Source organism: Acanthaster planci, linkage group LG08 (assembly GCF_054643075.1).
Source record: "Acanthaster planci isolate LZ-2023a linkage group LG08, COTS_SCS, whole genome shotgun sequence".
In the NCBI taxonomy this organism is placed as follows: Eukaryota; Metazoa; Echinodermata; class Asteroidea; order Valvatida; family Acanthasteridae; genus Acanthaster; species Acanthaster planci.
In genome coordinates, this window is record NC_141784.1 from 8,542,182 (window position 1) to 8,561,423 (window position 19,242).

At 40.9% G+C, this 19,242-nt stretch overlaps 1 protein-coding gene across 5 annotated transcripts; it reads left to right on the forward strand.

The window, feature by feature from the left end:
• Positions 1 to 281: 281 nt before the first annotated feature.
• Positions 282 to 18,561, forward strand: LOC110987278 (pyruvate kinase PKM-like). 5 transcript variants are annotated; one of them, XM_022249862.2, is made up of 12 exons: positions 282 to 499; positions 3,768 to 3,884; positions 6,669 to 6,857; positions 7,686 to 7,777; positions 8,242 to 8,361; positions 9,061 to 9,247; positions 10,354 to 10,496; positions 10,931 to 11,058; positions 11,585 to 11,735; positions 12,804 to 12,956; positions 13,459 to 13,625; positions 14,999 to 18,561. In XM_022249862.2, the coding sequence occupies exons 2-12, from the start codon at positions 3,803 to 3,805 to the stop codon at positions 15,282 to 15,284; spliced, it is 1,698 nt and encodes a 565-aa protein (XP_022105554.2). In that variant the 5' UTR covers positions 282 to 499; positions 3,768 to 3,802; the 3' UTR covers positions 15,285 to 18,561. The 5 variants fall into 5 exon arrangements, with proteins under 5 accessions (XP_022105554.2, XP_022105555.2, XP_022105557.2 ...); XM_022249863.2 differs by having other exon boundaries at positions 6,672 to 6,857; XM_022249865.2 differs by lacking the exon at positions 3,768 to 3,884 and having other exon boundaries at positions 286 to 499; positions 6,672 to 6,857.
• The last annotated feature ends 681 nt before the right edge of the window (positions 18,562 to 19,242 follow it).

The window sequence follows — 19,242 nt, forward strand, 5'->3', positions numbered from 1 at the left end:
TCCCCTGATCTCGTCTGCAGGTCTAGTCTGCATATCCTCAATCATGGAGGAATGCCTCAACCCATTCCCTGGTCCTTCCCTCTAAATTACATCCTTCAGTCTTGCCACTTGGTACCTTTTTCTCATTCTTTTTTTTTGATAGTATACCCTCTTGATATCACTTGTCAATGTGCTTCCTTTTAGGCCGAATTAATCATCATCCATAATTCCATTGATCATGTAGATGATTAAGTGCCAATGTAGCCTGGTACCTGTAAAATAACTGTGCACTAGTTTATTCCAAGCCAGAAGTTACCATACGACCATTTCTACCGCGTCTGACCGCGGTAGAAAGATCGGTACCACGCACCATTCGCATGCTTCGTACGTGAACCTACTGAATGCCGGGAACGGCCCCTGGGATCGTACGACAACTCGGCCGTTCGGTCACATCATCTGCTTGCAATAAAAATCTGTCGATCTTCTTTGAAGTCAAATCTGCTGCATTTGAACTAACGAGGTAGGTCTACCGTATTTTGTGGTAAAATTGGCATGATGAATAAATATAAGAATTTCTCTTGTCATTCGTTTGATTCGTTTCCGGTTTAGTGTTAGGGCCGGCCATGTACATGTGTACATGTATGATGTACATACACTATATACATGTACATGTTTGATGTAGACCTACATGTCACAATGATGATGTAGGCAGAGGCCTACTTGCAGTTGCACGACACATGCTAGTTTTAATGTGCCAAATTCAATTCGCCATTGCGACTGTATTTTATCATGTGGGTCATTCCATGAGGTTGGGGCATAATATTGTTAAATGGGTTCCATAAAAATAAACATCTGTTTCTCTGCATGTGGATTCCAAATTGACATTGTTATCTTGTTGCAAGGCTGAAAACAAAGGTGTGTGTTATCTTTACTCTACAGGTCATGACAGATGGTAAAATTTACCCATCCCATGTAGGCCTAACAAGGACACCGTCACAAATTGTGCCCCAACCCCATGGAATGACCCATGTGCATGTGTGACCATTTGTTACTTTGCTTCATTGTCACTTCACCTCGTGATGTTTTTACATTACGGTCAGACGGTGATATGTAAAAATGTGCCAGGCCTAGTACATGTCTGCATGTTGCTGGCCTACCTCTACCATGTCTACCCCTACCCTAGTCCGAGTAATTTGGATCCCACTATGGCCCAACCATGTCCAAATGCTAAAAAAGCTGTATCGCCCAACCGTGTCCAAACGCTAAAACAGCCGATCTGTAGGGTCCAAGTTACTCGGACTTGTCTACCCCCAGAACTTTGGGGTCCAACGTCAGCCCCGCTTGTAGTTTGCGTCCTAGCCTCATGCTCTATCATCCATGGCTTAAAACATCAGGCCTCCAGTTACACCTTAGAGCAAGGAACACATGACATACATGTAGGCCTACCTACGGTATCTCTACCTACGTTGCAGCTTTTACTCAATCTCGTAGTTGTAATATGCAGATGATAACTAAGCTCATTTTATTACTGCTTAATACACTGGTAATATCATGGTAATGCCAGCATCATAACATTAGGGCCTAGTACATGTATACATGTACTTTTTATTGAGAAGAGCTTCTTTGAAACAACAGGGATGCCAGTTTTCTAGCACAAGTCTGATCTCTCTTTTCAGGCTTCTTACATGTAGTTGGAATGTTGGGCTAATTTTAGGACCTTAACAACGTATTTTTGCATCTTTTATCAGAGTTTTATATATGTATATTGTAAACATGTGATCCAAGGTACTTTGATCTGGCCTTGTTTATTTAGTGTAATTGTTTTGTTTTTTTTACTTCTGTTGCTTATCTTAAGGGGATTGTTGTTTATAGGGTGGGAGTCTCTCTGGTAAGTTTTGTTCTCATAAGTGTGTCCCTGGCAGGCTAAGGCTATATTGATATTGATATTTTATTTAACATTTTGTATTTTATTTTGAACAATTACTATTTTTAGGGACTAGGGGTTTGCTTTTTGTAAGTGCTTTGCTATAACTACCTCTGTTCTTAAAGTCGTAAAGAGCCATGGAACATTGTGTTTTGATTTGGCACTTTGATTTATTTTCGCACATTTGGCACTGTACCGGTATTTTATAAGTATTTTTTATTATTATCATTATACATGTATTCAGCCTTTTCTGGCCTTATTTTCATGCTCTGGACAAGACCCTGACTGCCTTCCCTGTTTAAATTCATACTCATGGTAAATTGGTACCCGTACTAATATTAGATAAGATTAGATTTTCTTCTTTGATTTTATCTGCCAAAGCCAAAGGTCATGGCAGTGAGAGAAGTTTTCCTTCATAAAAAGTATGACAGCATCATTCCCAATGATTCTAAATTTTCATTGTCAGAAGGCCTGACATTTTAATCCTGGCAGAGTGGAATCTTTTCGCCTTTAGGAAAAATCTTGCTGCAGTTGAAATATCAGGTCCTGCATAATGATTGAAGTGACATTCATAAACTACATGTACATGTACATGTAGGTTACCATAGGTTATTACATGTACATGTACATGTATTTGATAGTTTCCAGCAGCCTTTTTATTTGTGGTGATTGGAAATCTCTTAAAATATACATGTACACGTAGATGTTTGCATTTTTTGTTGTGTCTGCCAGGCACATGTGCATACATGTGTACAGTATGTTGATATTATTACGAGAAAAACTTTTAATATTTAATATAATTTCTTGAATTACCGGTACTTTATAGTAAAGCATAATATCAGAAATTATGTTCATGTAATTGGAACAACAGTTCTTTTGCGTGTTACTAGACAACTTTATTTTGTTCCTTAATGTGAAGTCATGAAAGTGATAAAAATGGCGACATGGCGACAACAATGTTAGTGTTGCTTTACATTGTAGTCTCCACAACTGTGGTTAAATGTTGGTAAGTTATTTAATTTAGTCTTGGATTTGGTGAGTAAAACATTAAGCTTGCTTGAGTTTTTGTTCTGCAGTCAAGGTCTCAGTTTACTTTATGCCAGTGTCACTTTGTGTCATCGTCACTTTGCCCACATTTCAAGGTTGTTCCATTTCAACTCTGTCACAGTCATGCGAGTACATAGACATCCACAACCATACATGTGTTTTGGATACATGTCAACCACTGCAGGAGTCAGTTTTCAGTGTGGCTTCTTTTTTAACGTTAAATGAATGGTTCAGATGCGTACGTTCATGTAGCGTGTACATGTATACACAGTTACATTCTTTTCTTCTTGATCTGATTAATGTTACTACTTGAAATTTTCCTTTTGGAATTGTATAGATGGGGTTCCCCCTCATACATGTACATGTACATGTATATAGACAGACAAAGAAACTAAAATGTTTTACAAAATGGATGTACATACATACATGTACATGTAGGTACAGTACATTGTACGTTGATAAGTCACTTTCGAAAATTTTTATTTTTGTATCTATACAACATCATCAAACATTCTAATCTTATCCTTTGCACCCTACACGTGTAGTTCAAAGATGTTTTTTTTTTCACCCATATGAATGAAGCATCGGTTTTCTAATCCTAAAATACTTCGGTTTACAGACGACATTGAAATAAATTTATTGAAATATAAATAAACATGTAACGTACATGTATGCAGTAATTGCCAGGTTGACAAACATTTCCAAATAAATGTTAACTACAGTGTAATCACCCAAGTATGAAGATAATAGATTTTTCATGTCTCACTCCGCGAAAAGGATCAGGTTGAAAGAAATTATTTTCAAATGCCCTTTCCAGATTGCCAAACTGTTAAGTTAGAAGTAGTGTCAGCCATGAGCAGTGAAATTCTGACAAGAGAAGAGACCGAAGCTGTGCGCCAGGAGCGACTGGCCTGGATTGTGGCCGCTGGCAACGGTGTGTGTACAGAGTGCCTGCATTGTCCAATACGGTACTGCACTGTAAGGACTGGGAAAGTCACCAATGGCGTCAAAATTAAATAACGATTCTGCAGTTCCACTTTTTTCATTTTTTGGGGGGACATTTGAAGCAAGCAGTGGGAAATTGATATTTGACAAAGTGACAATGGAATGAAGTGGTAGTGGGGTAAAAGGATTGATGGAATAATTTCCAGGATGTCAATGGGCCACTTGGTATTTCAAAAAGGTCATTTGAAAACGAAGCACTTTACGTCCAAAGATGGATCCAGGACCAAATTACATGTACGTGTATCTCGGGGTTGGAAATATGGAAATGTCATTACCTTTTCATTTATGGCCTCTCTGAGGGATGAGGCTGAAATTTTTGGCTTTTTGAAGGAAAGGAAGTTAAAATGTCCACAAAATAACCCATTTTTATGTTTAAAAAATGGGGGCGGGGACTTGGACTCCATTATGCCCCCTCCCCACCCTTCAATCCACCAATGCTGACATCACACCAGCTCAGGCATTTCATGCATTTCGAGTGCATTACGAGTCTATGTTTCACCATTAGCCGTTTTGAAGTTGGTGAACACAATAGGAGGGCACCATTTAATGTGGATAAATCTGGAGTAAAAACAAACTGTTTTACTCAAACCAAATAAACTTAACCCATCTATTGTGCCCACCTACCTCAAATAGGCTAAATCTGATACGGCCACCCTGATGCATGTGTATCACTGTCAGTCAAATGACCTACAGTGTGCTTCATTTGAGCATGGGCTGTTGGAAAAATGAACTGGCTCAATGGGACCAAGCTACTGGCATGACTGGTATAATAAGAATTTGCAGTTAGATAACTTGTCGAAAGGGTGAAGTGACAGTGTAGCCAAGTAGGGTCATTCTGTAAATTTGGGGTCCAGTGTGTGAGATTTTCTCTGTTACATTTGACTTGTGTAAATTGACATGGGGATATATCATTGACATTGATTTCAAGCTATTTCTACATGTATTTGTTTGGCAGGTAATTTGCTCCACTTGTGCAAAGATTACCGATTAAAGAATTAGTTCTAAACTTCTAAAAATCCTGGACCAGATGTAAAAATGGACCCCAAATTTATAGAATGACCTAGTAACAATTGGAAAAAGTTCAAGTGGGGACAAGTGACGAGAGAGTGATGTAACACAATGACAAAGTGGTATTCTTCTGTAATATGGCAAAGTGACAATGGTGCTCAGTAGAAGCAGAAGCCAACTACATATAACAGTGGCTGAGTGGGGTGACGTGAAGATGGCACTTTGACACAGAGTAACACGGACTGACTGTAGTGATGAGGTGACATTCAGGAGGGGCCACATGCCGGCAAAGTAGTGATGGGCAAAGTGGTGGCAGGACCCAGGGTACAGGGGGGCAAAGTGACAGTGGTTAAAGTGACATTGGGCCATTGAGATGGGTGGTAATGAGCAATGTGACACTGGGACAAAGTGCTTAGGGGATTGAAGTGACTTAGGTATGGGAGTGGAGGTTATCTCTGATCATGCCGATACTAGTTTGCATCGCTGTGAACTGATTGACTAAATAGACCGATTGCGCCTGCTACATGTACATTGTATTAGTAAGACATGTGACCCACCATCCCAAAACCAAGCTGAAGTAGGTAACTTCATAACCCTAAAACAATGGAACTTCCAATCTTCAGATTTTCATGGGAGTTTTACAGCTATTACTGCTTACTATAAGAAAATAATGCAGATTTTTGATATAGTGCTAAGCACATCAGTAGTCGGAGTACTTCGACCGACCATCAGCTTTTATTTTGGTAAATGACATTTATGACACACTTTGCTATGGAAGGGCACTACCATATGTTTGTTAAAATTTTATACCTTTTATAGGTCATGTGACCTAGCGGGCGTAATCGGTCTGTTGATGTGTCTGTATGTCTATACATAGACCTTAAAATCATGGTGTAGTTTAATATGTTTGTTACAAAACAAAGATTGAAAAGAAGGAGAGTGCATTCAGGTAGGTGATTTACATGTATGTAGACGCATGAGCATGCTGCCGATTATTTTCATATTTAGAGAGCTGTGAAGCCATTTTACTAGGGCTGGTAGTCTTGATGACAGTGAAACAAAATCAAAGCTTAGGATTGGTTTGGGGCCAAGCTTCATCGGCGACCATTTACAGTATCAAGCACTGTTCACATTTTCTCCTGTAACTTTGAGCACAAAAGGTATTCAGTACCAGGATGGGGATAGGGAAACAATTTTAGGGGACACATCCCTGGTCAAAGAGTGAGGGAATAAATATCCCCACTCTTCTTATCTGTTCCCACCATCTTGATTGATGCCAACAATTCCATGCTTTAGGCATATTCAGAGGAATTTGACCCCCATATACCGCATTCAAGTATTTGCTTTCTCCACATTACAAACATTGTTGGTGTGTCATGTTTATCTTCAGGTCTTTTATTGTTGTCTATTTGTTCATGATGCCTGTACTGTCAGCGACATTTTGCCATAAACTAGTACGTAATTTAAAGAGTCACTTATCAGAGCTCAGTAATCTGGGTATGCTGGTAGGAAGCAATCTCTGATAACAATGCAAGTAACTTATTTCTAAAGTTTAAAGAATATGTCTGTCTTTGAACAAAAGTCAACAGGCACAAGAAGGCCCAATTCTTACTTTTTTGTTTTGATGTTCTATTTGGTAAGTTTATTTTGAGGAATAAAAGGGGAAGATGTATAAATATCGCGTGACTCCTCTCTGTGATGCTAGCAGGTGGAAAGATGCAGCGAATGACCCACGCCAGCGAGGGAGCCCTGGAGGGCATGCAGAGCGAGCATTACTTCCAGGCCACCCAGTACAAAGTGGTGACTGCCAACTCCTTCCTGGACCACCAGAGCAAGCTCCACATTGACAGCCGCCCGGGCAATGTGCGCAACACAGGAATCGTTTGCACTATAGGTGAGGGGGCACCGTGCGTTGACCCACTTTCCCCCAGATGGGGGTGAAGTTGATCGAGCAAAGTGGGACAAATTCCACTCGTCCGATTGTGCAGTCATGTAAATCCTCCACATTAGGGCATAAGGCAGTTTTCATGTATGCTTCCTGTTTTTCATGGTGTTTGTTTATTTTTAAGGCTCGTACACAGCTTAAACCTACTTTTGTACATTCTAGGACAGTGTCTACGAAAGATTGATCTCTCAAATGGAAGAATGGATCTGAAGCCATTGTTCATGTTGTTTTGGGCATGTTTCTGTGCTCTATCAGGATATAAAGCCATGTCTGAGTTACACTGTTCTTTCGTTTTGCTACCAAAATACACATGTCTGTGGAAAGTGAGTTGTGAGCCGCCACATGTGGCTGGTGGCTTCCGTAGCTGAATTTTTGTACTGTACCACCAGCATTAACAAAACCGTATAAATCAAGCTAGACTAAGCAAGTCCCTTCACAAATCCAGTCATTAAGTCCTTTCGCAATACCTGTCATAAATAATGGTGTGAAAATGGCAAAGGCATGCTTTTGCCTCAGCTCCTTTGAATACTGGGAGATTCTGACTTTGTGTGAAGCTGAGGGGCTCATAGTGTACTTTAGATGAACTTGACTACGATGCTGGTATTGGGACAGTGCGATAATGTTCGTGGACTCCATAAAGGTTGGATTCGGGTGGCTTCTTGAACTTTTCTAGGCAAAGTCTTGCATGTGCACGTACAGTGCATGTACGCGTACATCTGCCTGTAAATGCCATCTGCTGTCATACATGTACCTTTGTTCTGTTCTTGTTATGAACAGGGCCTGCATCCAGAGATGTAGACACCTTGGAGAGAATGATGCAGGCTGGGATGAACATCGCACGGATGAATTTCTCTCATGGAACACACGAGGTACGCTGTATATATTTGACTGTGATCGTTGATGTGATATTTTGATGGACGCAGTCATCTTTGCAGACCAGAAATATTCTATGGAACGGCATTAACTTTGGGGATTATCCCAAAATCTAAATTGGATCAGATACAAATGGAAAATATCTGTAAAATTCAACTAATGATGCAAAATTTCTAAAGGGATTTTATAATTAAAACCTGTCCAGAAACTGACAAAGTTTTAGAATAACATTCAAACTCATGATGCATGTACTTTGTTTCTACTGATGAGCATACTTTTTACTTGTACAACTGCATGTACCTGCTTGAATGCATTTCAGTAAGTTACCGGTATATTGTTGTTGATTTATTGAGGAATACCAAAATTTGCCATTGGCTTCAGTGTGAATTGTCCAATAAAACTTTGCGATGAGTTTTACAAGACAAGGTGATCATTGATTCCCACCCCCCTTTCTTTCCAGTTTCATGCCCAGACCATTCAAAATGTACGTGAGGCAGAAAAACGGTTCAAGTTTAGCCGCAACATTGGCATCGCTCTGGACACTAAAGGGCCTGAGATTCGTACTGGTTTGCTGGAAGGGGTAAGATGAACTAATGTGCTTCCAAGTGTCTTCTAAGTACATATGAATAAAAGAGGGCAGATCTTTCTAAAAGTTCATATTCCTTCTCCTCACTCTCCCTCAAAAAGAGATTCTCTAAACACAACCTGCCATAGTCACTTTCAGGTTTTTCAGCCACTGTGCCTTGGGATAAGCTTGATTAATACGGCACAAATTGACAATTGAATCATGGCAAGTCAGTTTCAGTCCACCTGTACTTTATTCTCACTTGAACATTTGTGTTCCATTCTTTCACTCTTTTCCCATTCACCCCCCCCATGATGTGGGATCTTACATGTACACGCATCATAGTCCAAGTCCAGCTTTTGTAAGTGTTCTTCAGGTTAACCTGAGTGACATGCCAGAAATGTCATTTGGCTAAAGGCTAGATGTGGATTACTCTTGCTGAAAATTTGTTAAGACCCTTCCCACCCCTTGCCTCAGTACAAATCCAGTTTCTACAGCGTCCATTGGATATATGCACACTTAAATGGCCTGACACAGACTTACATACGACCCAACTTGGGAAAGCAAGATTAATCTTGTATGTGGGGCTGATAAAAATCAATCAAAACTAGGTTTTCTTCAACTTGTAGAAAGTGACGGCCAAAATCAGAGGCATTTCAATGACAAATACACCCGATGTTGATTACAACTTAGTCTGATCTGGTATCAATGCAGGGAGGGAGTGCCGAGATCAAGCTGGTCCAAGGAGAGAAGATCCGTGTTTCCTTGGATCCAGCTCACGCCAACAATGGGAACAAGGAGCGCATTTTTGCTGACTATGCCAACATGAAGAACGTGCTGGAACTAGACGGAACCATATACATTGACGACGGGCTGATCTCCCTTCAGGTGGAAGAAATCGGTGAGCTAGTCCTTCCTGTAATCCTCTGCATTGATGCTGTATATGGCATTGCACCTTGCAATCCTTGCACCTGATTTGTTGTACTGTGTTAACTTTTCTTGACGATTTGTTTCAAATGCACCAGGAGGTTTGGAGAGTTTTGCAAAATTTCAGTCAGAGCCTGGTTAATGTGGACTTTGTCATGATGCTGTGAGCAGTTTTAAAGTTAGGGAAAATGTATCACTCGGTTTCTTCAAATGGGTGGATTTGAGAAGATTCAGAAACATTCCCAGCAAAATTGCAGGGGTGTTGGAGAAAAACTGTTCACATTTGAGGAATTAGTTATCTCTTTTGTGTCTGGGATATTTTAATACAAATTTGCTATATCTGCATCACCTTATTTCATGTATTTAGTTATCGCTCAGTACTCCTTGGTACTTCTTAAAACAGGGTAAATTGCCTTGAATTTGGTTGTAGCCACCTTTGGAGGTCCAAAAAATCAAGGTGCAAAGGCCAAATTTCTTCATATGGTGGTATGGGCATGTGCTATCCAGTCAGTATACAGTCTGTGCTAACCTAAAGGATTAGATTTTGTAAAAAATCTAGAGCGAGGAAATGAATTGATTTGATGAACATGATGGACATGAGATTATTGGTGATGTTAGTCAAAGTGGCACATTGATGGTATATTAGGGAGATGATGGACTCTAGGGTGTACAATCTTTTGAGATGGCTACCCCTACAGTCCCCAATCCTCCCATTTCAATATGATTTTCCATACACCCTTGGGGGTTAGGGTGTAATGGAACTGGTAGCCTGACAAAAAGAGTAAGGATGAATTGGTTTTATGTATATATCATAAACTTAAAGGTAAAGACTGAGGGGCTTGTCAGGCAGTGAGAAAATAATGACCCTGCAGATATACATCGAAATGTGCTAAAAGTAGGACTTTGCATCCATATTAAATGTAAATTTTGAAAATGATCTCACTGACTCTGGAACAGATTAGGAGTTAAATTTATTTTCCAGAAAAATGATAATGTCAAAGGTGTATTCATTTATAATGGTCAGAGTATTATGTTAATACTAATTTTTATGAAATTCTGTTTGTTTGTTATTTGGTGCAGGGGATAATTACATTGACTGCATCATTTTGAACGGAGGCATGCTGGGGTCAAAGAAGGGCGTGAACCTTCCTGAAGCTATTGTCGACCTCCCGGCAGTCTCGGAGAAAGACAGGGCTGACCTGAAATTCGGTGTGGAGCAAGGGGTGAGAAAGGCTTCCAATTTGTCTGTGAAATGTCCAAGGAGATGCTGAAGAGAGATCGTTGTTATACTGTTTCCTAGGGTCTGCTGTATTTTTAGTGGTTTTTGCAATCATCAGAATGTCTCCAAACATCCTTTATATAGTTCTCACTTGAAGGCGACCAGCCTTTTCAGGAAATTCTTGACCAGATTGTGGGGACTTGAGTATGTAAAGATTCTGTCCCCATAGTAGCCTTCTCAGCTATGGAATAAGTACGTATGGATGTAGCCGTTGGTGTATTTTACTGCATGTGGTCTCTTTTTCAAGGAAATTTGGGTATTTTTGTTCTTGTTTTTAAAACTGTTTTATTTGTTTTTGTTGTGGACCATGCCTGACGATACCATCCACTTTGGTGCAGCACAGTATTGTGAAATGGCCATATATATACATTGTTCCAGGTGGACATTGTCTTTGCATCGTTCATCCGCAAGGCAGCTGACGTTGCAGAGGTACGCAGTGTACTCGGCGAGGAGGGCAAAAACATTGCCATCGTCAGCAAAATTGAGAACCACGAAGGACTACACAGGTGTGAAAAATACCCAGCTCCCTTGCTTCGAGCCCCTTCCCCTTTGGTTTGTCCATTTTTCTGAGACATACTGTATATGTCAGCTGTCAAACCTTAAAAGGGCTGGTGAAGGGGGGAGTGAATCCTTACTTTTATTCAGTTATATAATTGTTGTCCATTTACTTTCTCAGTTTGTCACCCAGCCAAGCTGGGTGGGTGTTCTGCCAATGTTCTGCAATCATTTTGGCGCCAGTTTTTACAAAGAGTTGGATGTATCTCAACAGAGAATCACTATTTCTTAAAATGGAAATTGGCATACGTTTTTTCATCCAATGCATTTGGTGACATATCCCCTAGCACAGAATGACACTGTTGCCAGTGTGATTGATACGCATTAAACTGAAAGGGAGTGGTAGTATGAAATCCATCCCCTCTGACTTTGTGAATGACCTACCACGAAAAGCACCTGGCCATTAGGGCTAATTGGCCCTGGGCATTGTTATGGCATCCTCGGCCTAATAATTACATTTTGACACACCTGTCATAGATTTGATGAGATCCTTGAGGCCAGCGATGGCATCATGGTGGCCAGAGGTGACCTGGGCATTGAAATCCCTCCAGAGAAGGTCTTCCTTGCACAGAAGATGATGATCAGCCGCTGCAGCCAAGTGGGCAAGCCGGTCATCTGTGCAACCCAGGTATACATCTTGTGCATTAGGCGTAGTAGAGCAAGCAGCAGATGTTACATTTACGCAGTGGCTGTAGTTAGTGCACTTTAGCCTGGTTGATTTCCTCTTCTATTGCGCCAATTTGCAGCTTTAGAAACAGGACCCAGACCAGCCTGTAACAAAGGTATCTTGGACTTCATTTCCTTTTTAAAAATCCTCCAGGGATGTGAATCTACTTCCCCTCAAAAAAAACAGAAATGAAAAATATCTGTGAAAAAAAGACATGGGGTTTGATTGAAAAAAAGGAAAAGCCAGAACTAAAAAATTGACTATTATCACTTAGCTTTAAAAGGGTCCGTGTGTGCTTACCGAGTAGTGTGCATACCAGTGAGCTATGATGGTACCTTAAATGTCTGGTTGAATTCAAAACCTTACCTTGTGTAGATTAGCAATGCTTATTGTTCAGTGTTATTAAGTTATGGATTCCTAACTTGTTACCAGATAAATGTTTGGAAAATGCTTCATCTGAGTAAAGTCCTGAACGTTGATAAAGGGAGAGGTTTGATAAACATGCATGGCTGTTGCCACTAAGTAGCCCAGGTGCAGAAAATAGGAATTTATGGGCATTCTGACAATAACTGGTCAGTCTTACTGCACAACAGTTGTCCACAAACCAGTGCAGGCAAATAGCGTGTGCCACCCACTGGCTTCTTTTGACCACAGAGTGCCATAATTGACTGTTACAGCACCAAGTTCCTTGGCCCTCAATAGTTCTGATGTTTCATTTTGCTTGTGTGGCTCACAAACTTCAATTGGTTCAACAGGGTGGTCTCTGAGGTTAGATGTATTTGTTTGTTTTCAAAGGTTTTGTCTTTGGCTAGAAATGAATGTGTGGCTATGGAAGCCGTTGTAGCTACCGGTACTTCGCATAGTTGAGTGTGTTACTGCTGAACTTAGCCAGCTGATTTGGGCAAGGACTTAATGGGGACCTGGGAGACCAGGGAATGTGAATAATCGGAAGGCACCAGATGCACCAACTCGTGCTTTGAGCTGATCCGTTTTCTTACTTTTTTCTTCTCTTCTGTGTGGGCCGTGTAGATGTTAGAGAGCATGGTGAAGAACCCTCGGCCAACCCGAGCTGAGACCAGTGATGTGGCCAATGCCGTGCTGGACGGGGCCGACTGTGTCATGTTATCTGGGGAAACCGCCAAGGGGGCCTACCCGGTGGAGGCATGTGCAATGATGCACAAGGTGAGTATTTGGACTCTGTACGCAGCAAGGTAGCAGGGTTTTCACCATGTGGGAGGGGGCTGGATGGTACTGTGGGAGGGGGGTCAGTTTCGGGGTTGAATCTGTTAACTGCGATGATCGCTGGAAAAACAGGCTTTATGTTAACCCTAACTACATCAAGTCCCTGAAGCGCCAACTATGTTTTGCCAAGGTTTGAGACCTAATGTATCCGCACCAGATGACTCAAGTTCAACACTGTTGACCTGTTGAAGTTAAAGAGACTCTGTTCAGTCACATGCCAGTAATTACAGTGACCCCCCCTTAAGGACACAAGTTGTATCTGATCAACTTTGCAAGGTTCAGTACTGTTTCTAATACAAAAGCCTTGTGGGGTAAGGTTAACGGAGTACTTTTCAGTGACAGTTTTGCCAATCATTGGCCATGCTTGTCAGCACAAAGCGGTTATGCACCCTTCTTTGGTTGCTTCCTTTCATGTGATTTGTGCATGTTTTTGTGTGTGAAGATCTCTCGCGAAGCAGAGTCAGCTGCGTTTCATCGCATGATATTTGATGACCTTGTGCGTTCTGCCGAGATGCCCACGGGTGCCGCCATGACCGTTGCCATCGCTGCCGTGGAGGCATCATACAAATGTCTGGCAGGGGCCATCATTGTCTTGTCCAAGACAGGAAGGTAACTGTTAGTGTATGAGTCCACGTAGTAGACGCTCGCTTGCAGACAAGCTGAGATCTGTGATCTGAGATCTGTGCACATTATGCTGATTTAAGATTTTAAGGAAGACATAGCACACACATTGCAGATGTACATCCCTCTCCCCAAGCACATATCCTATCATGACTGGTTATTCATGTGATTCCTGCAATACATGAGGTTGGGCTGAAGTTACATATAGTTCCTATTTGTGTATTTGCCATACAAATTAGAGAAGAACACACTTCCAGGTCAAAAACACGGACATGCCTGGCATGTTGCTGCCTAAACCTGATCAGCTAATGCCCATCAACCCATCTGCTCCAAATATGTCACAGTTTTGAAATCAAGTCTTGTTGGCGTGGGTTGCAAGTAATTTGCATGTTTACATGCATTACATGTTCCGAAGCCGGAGGCTCTGTTGAACGGCAGATGACACTTGGACTGGGTACCTGGAAATTAACATTAGAAACCCTGGCAGTTCAAGTGAAAACCTTTCACTTAACTTGCACCACTGGCAGGATGTGCTCCCAGCAAACCATGAAGAGCCTATTTATTGCCACAAAATGCCCTGCTTTGTACCTGGACTGGTATATTTCAACTTGAGAGTCGGGTTGGCAAGCTAGTTCTTTCTTCGCCTTCCACCTCTTTGGTCCTGGGTTCGATTCCCGGCTTGGTCCAGATGTGGATTGGATTTTCAGTCCCTGCCTGACTCTATGGGTTTTACCCAGAATATTCCTCTGGGGTTTTCCTCCCACCTCTAAAACTGTAACTGCTTCTTATTGTCTCCACTTTACTGATGTTGGTAAATGTGGGTCGTTTAGCAGCTGCCTGAGGCGCCCTTGTATGCCATCGGCTCAACCACGTTTAAATGTATTCATTGTTCCATGCTTAATGTCTCCGTTGTACAGCGTATTTGCACATACAGTATCTATATGAACCTTGCGCTTTATAAATGAATAAATTATTATTAATTATTATTAGTATCAATAGTGCTGGCTGAGATTGAATCAACCTGTAAAAGACTGCTGTCAATTGAGCCTGATATCAATGTGTTCTAGTGGGAACTCAGGTGTCTCAAGTGGAATGCACTGAATGCTCTGTGTGTGCTGCTTGGAAGCAACCAACATTCCAATATGTTCCCAGGTAGAACAGGCTGTTCCTCTGCTGGGGATACAGTGTTCCCCACCTGCTGCATGACAGAAGATCTTAGTGCATGTTCACAAGTATCCTGGGCAACATATTCTGAGTTGACCTCTCCAAGTGTTCAAGGCTACAGGCTACACCCTCATATAACAGTTTTCCCGCTTTCTCTACTGTTGTGATTGCCTGTTTTGTTTTAATGGCATTTTCAGATCCGCGCACTTGGTGTCCCGATTCCGCCCGCTGGTACCCATCATTTCAGTCACCCGCGACCCTAGAGTGGCTCGCAAGATGCACCTGTACAGGGGCTGCTTCCCCAGCCTCTTCAGAGAGCGCGAGCTGGAGAACTGGCAGGATGACATCGACCGGCGAGTCAAGTTTGGCATCGACACAGGCCTCCACCGAGGCTTCTTCAAGGAAGGGTCACCGGTCATCGTGGTGACCGGCTGGCGCTCTGGGGCAGGCTTCACTAACACCATGCGAGTTTTGTACGCATAATAAGGCTATGGCAAGGACGGTGTGTCTGCCCTGATGGGGTCACTCGGGAAACAATTTTCTGTTCAAAATGGCAAATTCACAGGGGGATGCAATTTTCACTTTAGTGTAAGACCCTGCTAAATGTTTTGACAAAATTGGAAGTGGGGTGGACACTAAGGGGCAGCCACTGTTCAAACTGTAGCTTGGAATGTCATGAATCTAACCTCTTTATCGTTTCTTACTTTGGAAACTGTTTTGGGTTACATGTTGTCAAAATCATATTCCCCTTTTGTCTCCTGTGTTTTTATTTTCAAAGAAATTGGAGAGTGAAGTCATACGGCAGGCCACTTGACCTTTTTTTAATTGATTAGGGAAGTAAAAATCAAGTTTGGAGCTAGTAAGCAGCAATGCATACCGCATTCACTCTTTGGAAACAAGATATGACAGGATTTAGGTGAAAAAAACTGAAATGCACGTATGGAATAAGCAGATGTTTATCTTCAAAGTTAAAAAGAAAAATCAGAAAACTATTTCTCTGTTTTCCTTGTTTTTTATGCCCAAAAGATACTTTTAAAACTATATGTTTAAAATAATTGAAAAAAATCCTAGCACAGTGTTGCTTGCTGTTCTTGGAATGAAATTTGGTGTGGAGAAGAATTCACCCCCTGCTTCTTGACACTGTGCTCTCAATGTGACTAAAATGACTAAAATTTATACTAACCCAGCACATATCTGAGTCTATCGAGGAGTAGGGAAGTTCTTTTCCTAGTTAAAAAAACACAAACAAAAATACTAATAATACAGAATATTTATAATGCGCTAAGTCCACCTTGATAATGTGCTTAAAGTACAGAGATCAAGGGGACATTAACAAATTATACACAAAGTGATAATCCGAAGTATTGTAAATGAACATGCAGATTGCAGAAATTAAGTTGTGAAAGAAATTAAGTTGTGAAAGAAACTAAGTTGTGCATGAGTAAGATGGGTCCCAAAAGTATTATGGAAGTCAGAGGTTTGTATCATATAGTTTCTAATGTCAGAACCACTGTTGGTAGGAGTGGGAGCTCTGGGACGAACTTTTCTGCTGAAAATGTCCATGCGTTTGTGAAAAAGGACTTTGGCATGCATTGAAGATGCAGTACTCTTTGCAAACACTTGAATATTTGTTCTGTTCTTGCATGTATTTCAGGCTGTTTAGCCCAGCGCATGCTTTGTTGGCTTCTTCAGAGTATTCAACTCAACCGTGAAATTTCAGCTTCATTTCTGCAATTTAACAGCCTCACATAACATTTTAGTGTATTCTGGACATATACAAAAGAAAAGATTACAGTAGTACTGGCATCAGGAAGTGTCAGGTTTTTTGTGTATTGCTGTGTAAATGTGTTGGTGAATCTACTTGTAGATAATATTTGTCACAGTATTTCAGCAATTTGTTCGAGGAAGGCCCAGGTATTGTGTGCCCAGATTTGTGCACAAATTGCTCCTTTTGAATATTTAACATTCAATCCCTTTAGAGTGACAACGGCATCAACATTAGAAATGATTCATGAAGTAATATTCTTGAATCCGTGTTTACCCCGAGAAATCCTTTCCCACAGTGATAAAATCTTGTTTACTGCCTTTGCGTATATTCAAAGTTGTATGAATGTGATCACAATGCTAAAAATGGATGTTGTGAATTTCAGGTAACTGGCTGTGCAGTACATCTTCTTGAGAAATTGAATTAATGTTTTGTGTCGGACGTTTAAGGCAAATTATTGCACAAAAGCAGTACAGACGCATACCAAGAATGCGTAGTGGTCATTAATGTCATTGGACACTAGCAAAATATTGTAAAGATCACAAGCTGAACCAAAACAGTAAAGGTACAAACTATTGTATTGTGTATTAGTTGGTTTACATGGATTATTTATGAAAGGCGTTCACATGTTTACTCTCTTTTTTTTTTATGAAGCTGTAGTTGCCCTAAGTAGTGAGCAAAGTTTCTCGTCTATAGAATGGTGTTTCTGCTCAAAGATGAAGGTTTTCATGGTGGACGCAGTAATGAGATGAAATTTTGTGGTAGCACCGTGTATCTCTTTTCTGAGTTAGTAGAGTTTGAATAGAACTGCTACACTCAATGTTTCATACACCGTGCCCTGTCTGTCGTCAGGAGAATGCAGTGTGTGTGGTTGTTTTGACTATGCAAAGGTTGCCGCTGAGCAGGAAAATTTATGTTTTAAGTAAAAATCAGTGGAAACCAGGCAAAAGAAGCACTGAATTCATGGCAGTTTGACCAGTAACCACCATATTACTTAGCAAATACTTTCCTTTCTTAGTTAAATTCCTATGTTCGGCTGGTCTTTGAAATTGGTCCCTGGTGCATGAGTAGCTGTATTTAATGATGATAACATCAATGGTTAACTTGATGTTTTATAACCTCATTGATAAAAGCTTCTGTAAAGAAACATGTAAGGTATGACTCTTGAATGGTCTAGAGGCAAACCTGAAAACTGTTAAACTTCGATGCACAACCTCAAATTAACAGTCTGCCTGACTTTGGAACTGCATCTTACGGAGAAGCTAATAGACATGATTTTGCAAAGAAAAAAAGATTATTAGTAAAATTTTATGATTTGTGCTACTCATGACAGGTCAAAGGGCCAAGCAGATGGGGAAAAATTGGGGAATTCTTGTCCCTGGCAGCATAGATCATATGACATTGGACTCAATTGTGACCCGTTTCTACTGTTGCCAGTAGCAAATAAAATTTGTATCAAGACTTTGTGTAACTCAGTGATGAAATTGGCCCTAGGTCCCCACAGTTTATTACAAGAATGTAATTCTGGCCAACTTTAACATAATGGCCTTATTATTAATATGCATATGTTAATTACACAATTTGCAACCTGGCTTTGTAGTTCAATTTCATTATTTCTAGTCTGGCGCTCAGCAGGAACACTGAAGTGGTGAGGGCGACTAAAAGTTGCATACATTTCATTTTGATTTGAAGTTTACCTGCTCTTGAATGAGTCTGGAATTTGAGATGAAGCAGGAGCTGCAGATGGATATAAAGTGGAGGTCTGGAGAATGAGATTGTTCAGCCATCACATGGTAAAAGACTCTACTGATAATCATACACGGGCCACCTTAAGTCAAAGAACTTCCTTGCGTAGGTCGAGGCTGACTCCGATGATGTACATGCAAAGTTTGAGGTTTGTGATTGAAATGTGTGCTATTTTCTCAGATTAAAGATTGAATAAAGGAGCAAGTTAAGCCTGTGGAAAGTTAAGTATTAAAATGTGAGGCAAAGAAAGCTGTGTTTGTGTCGTAATTGATAAATTAAGTCCGTAACTCATACAAATTGTTCATAACACTAAAAGTGTGGTGTATGAAGTTCGCATGTCAGGTCTCAAAACATCAGGAAGATCTGCAGTGTCTGGCCCTACCAGTGTAGACACAAATACCTCAAATGCTTCATGAAAACTTGCAAGACTGGACACAGATTTGTCAACCCGTTAATCACGGCAGTGATATCTTATTAACCCTAAGAGCCGGGGAGGGGGCGGATGGAATCCCTGCACATTTTCTCCCTTATCTCTGCAATAGACTTTTATCAGGATGCTGCCATGTTTATCTTGTTCCTGTAGACCCACTGGCAATAATAATACAACTTCACATGTTGATAAAAAGACAACAGACTATTCTCCCTTCAAAACTCAGCTTGGCTGCATTGGTTCGGTTGAAAAGCAAGATGGCCGCCCCATGACAGAGGTCTATGCATTTTTTGTATCTGACATACATGTAGATTGACATAGATCACCCCTAGCCTTGTGCAAGTTTGTTTCATGATAAAGTTATCAAACCTCTCCAGCGTCAATTTTTGAATTTGCACTCCCTCCAGTGAATAGACCTGTAACATGATGTCACGCTTTGTTTACATGTGCACTTTCCTATGACTGTGAGGTGGAATGCCATCAATCAAGTCCCCATAGGA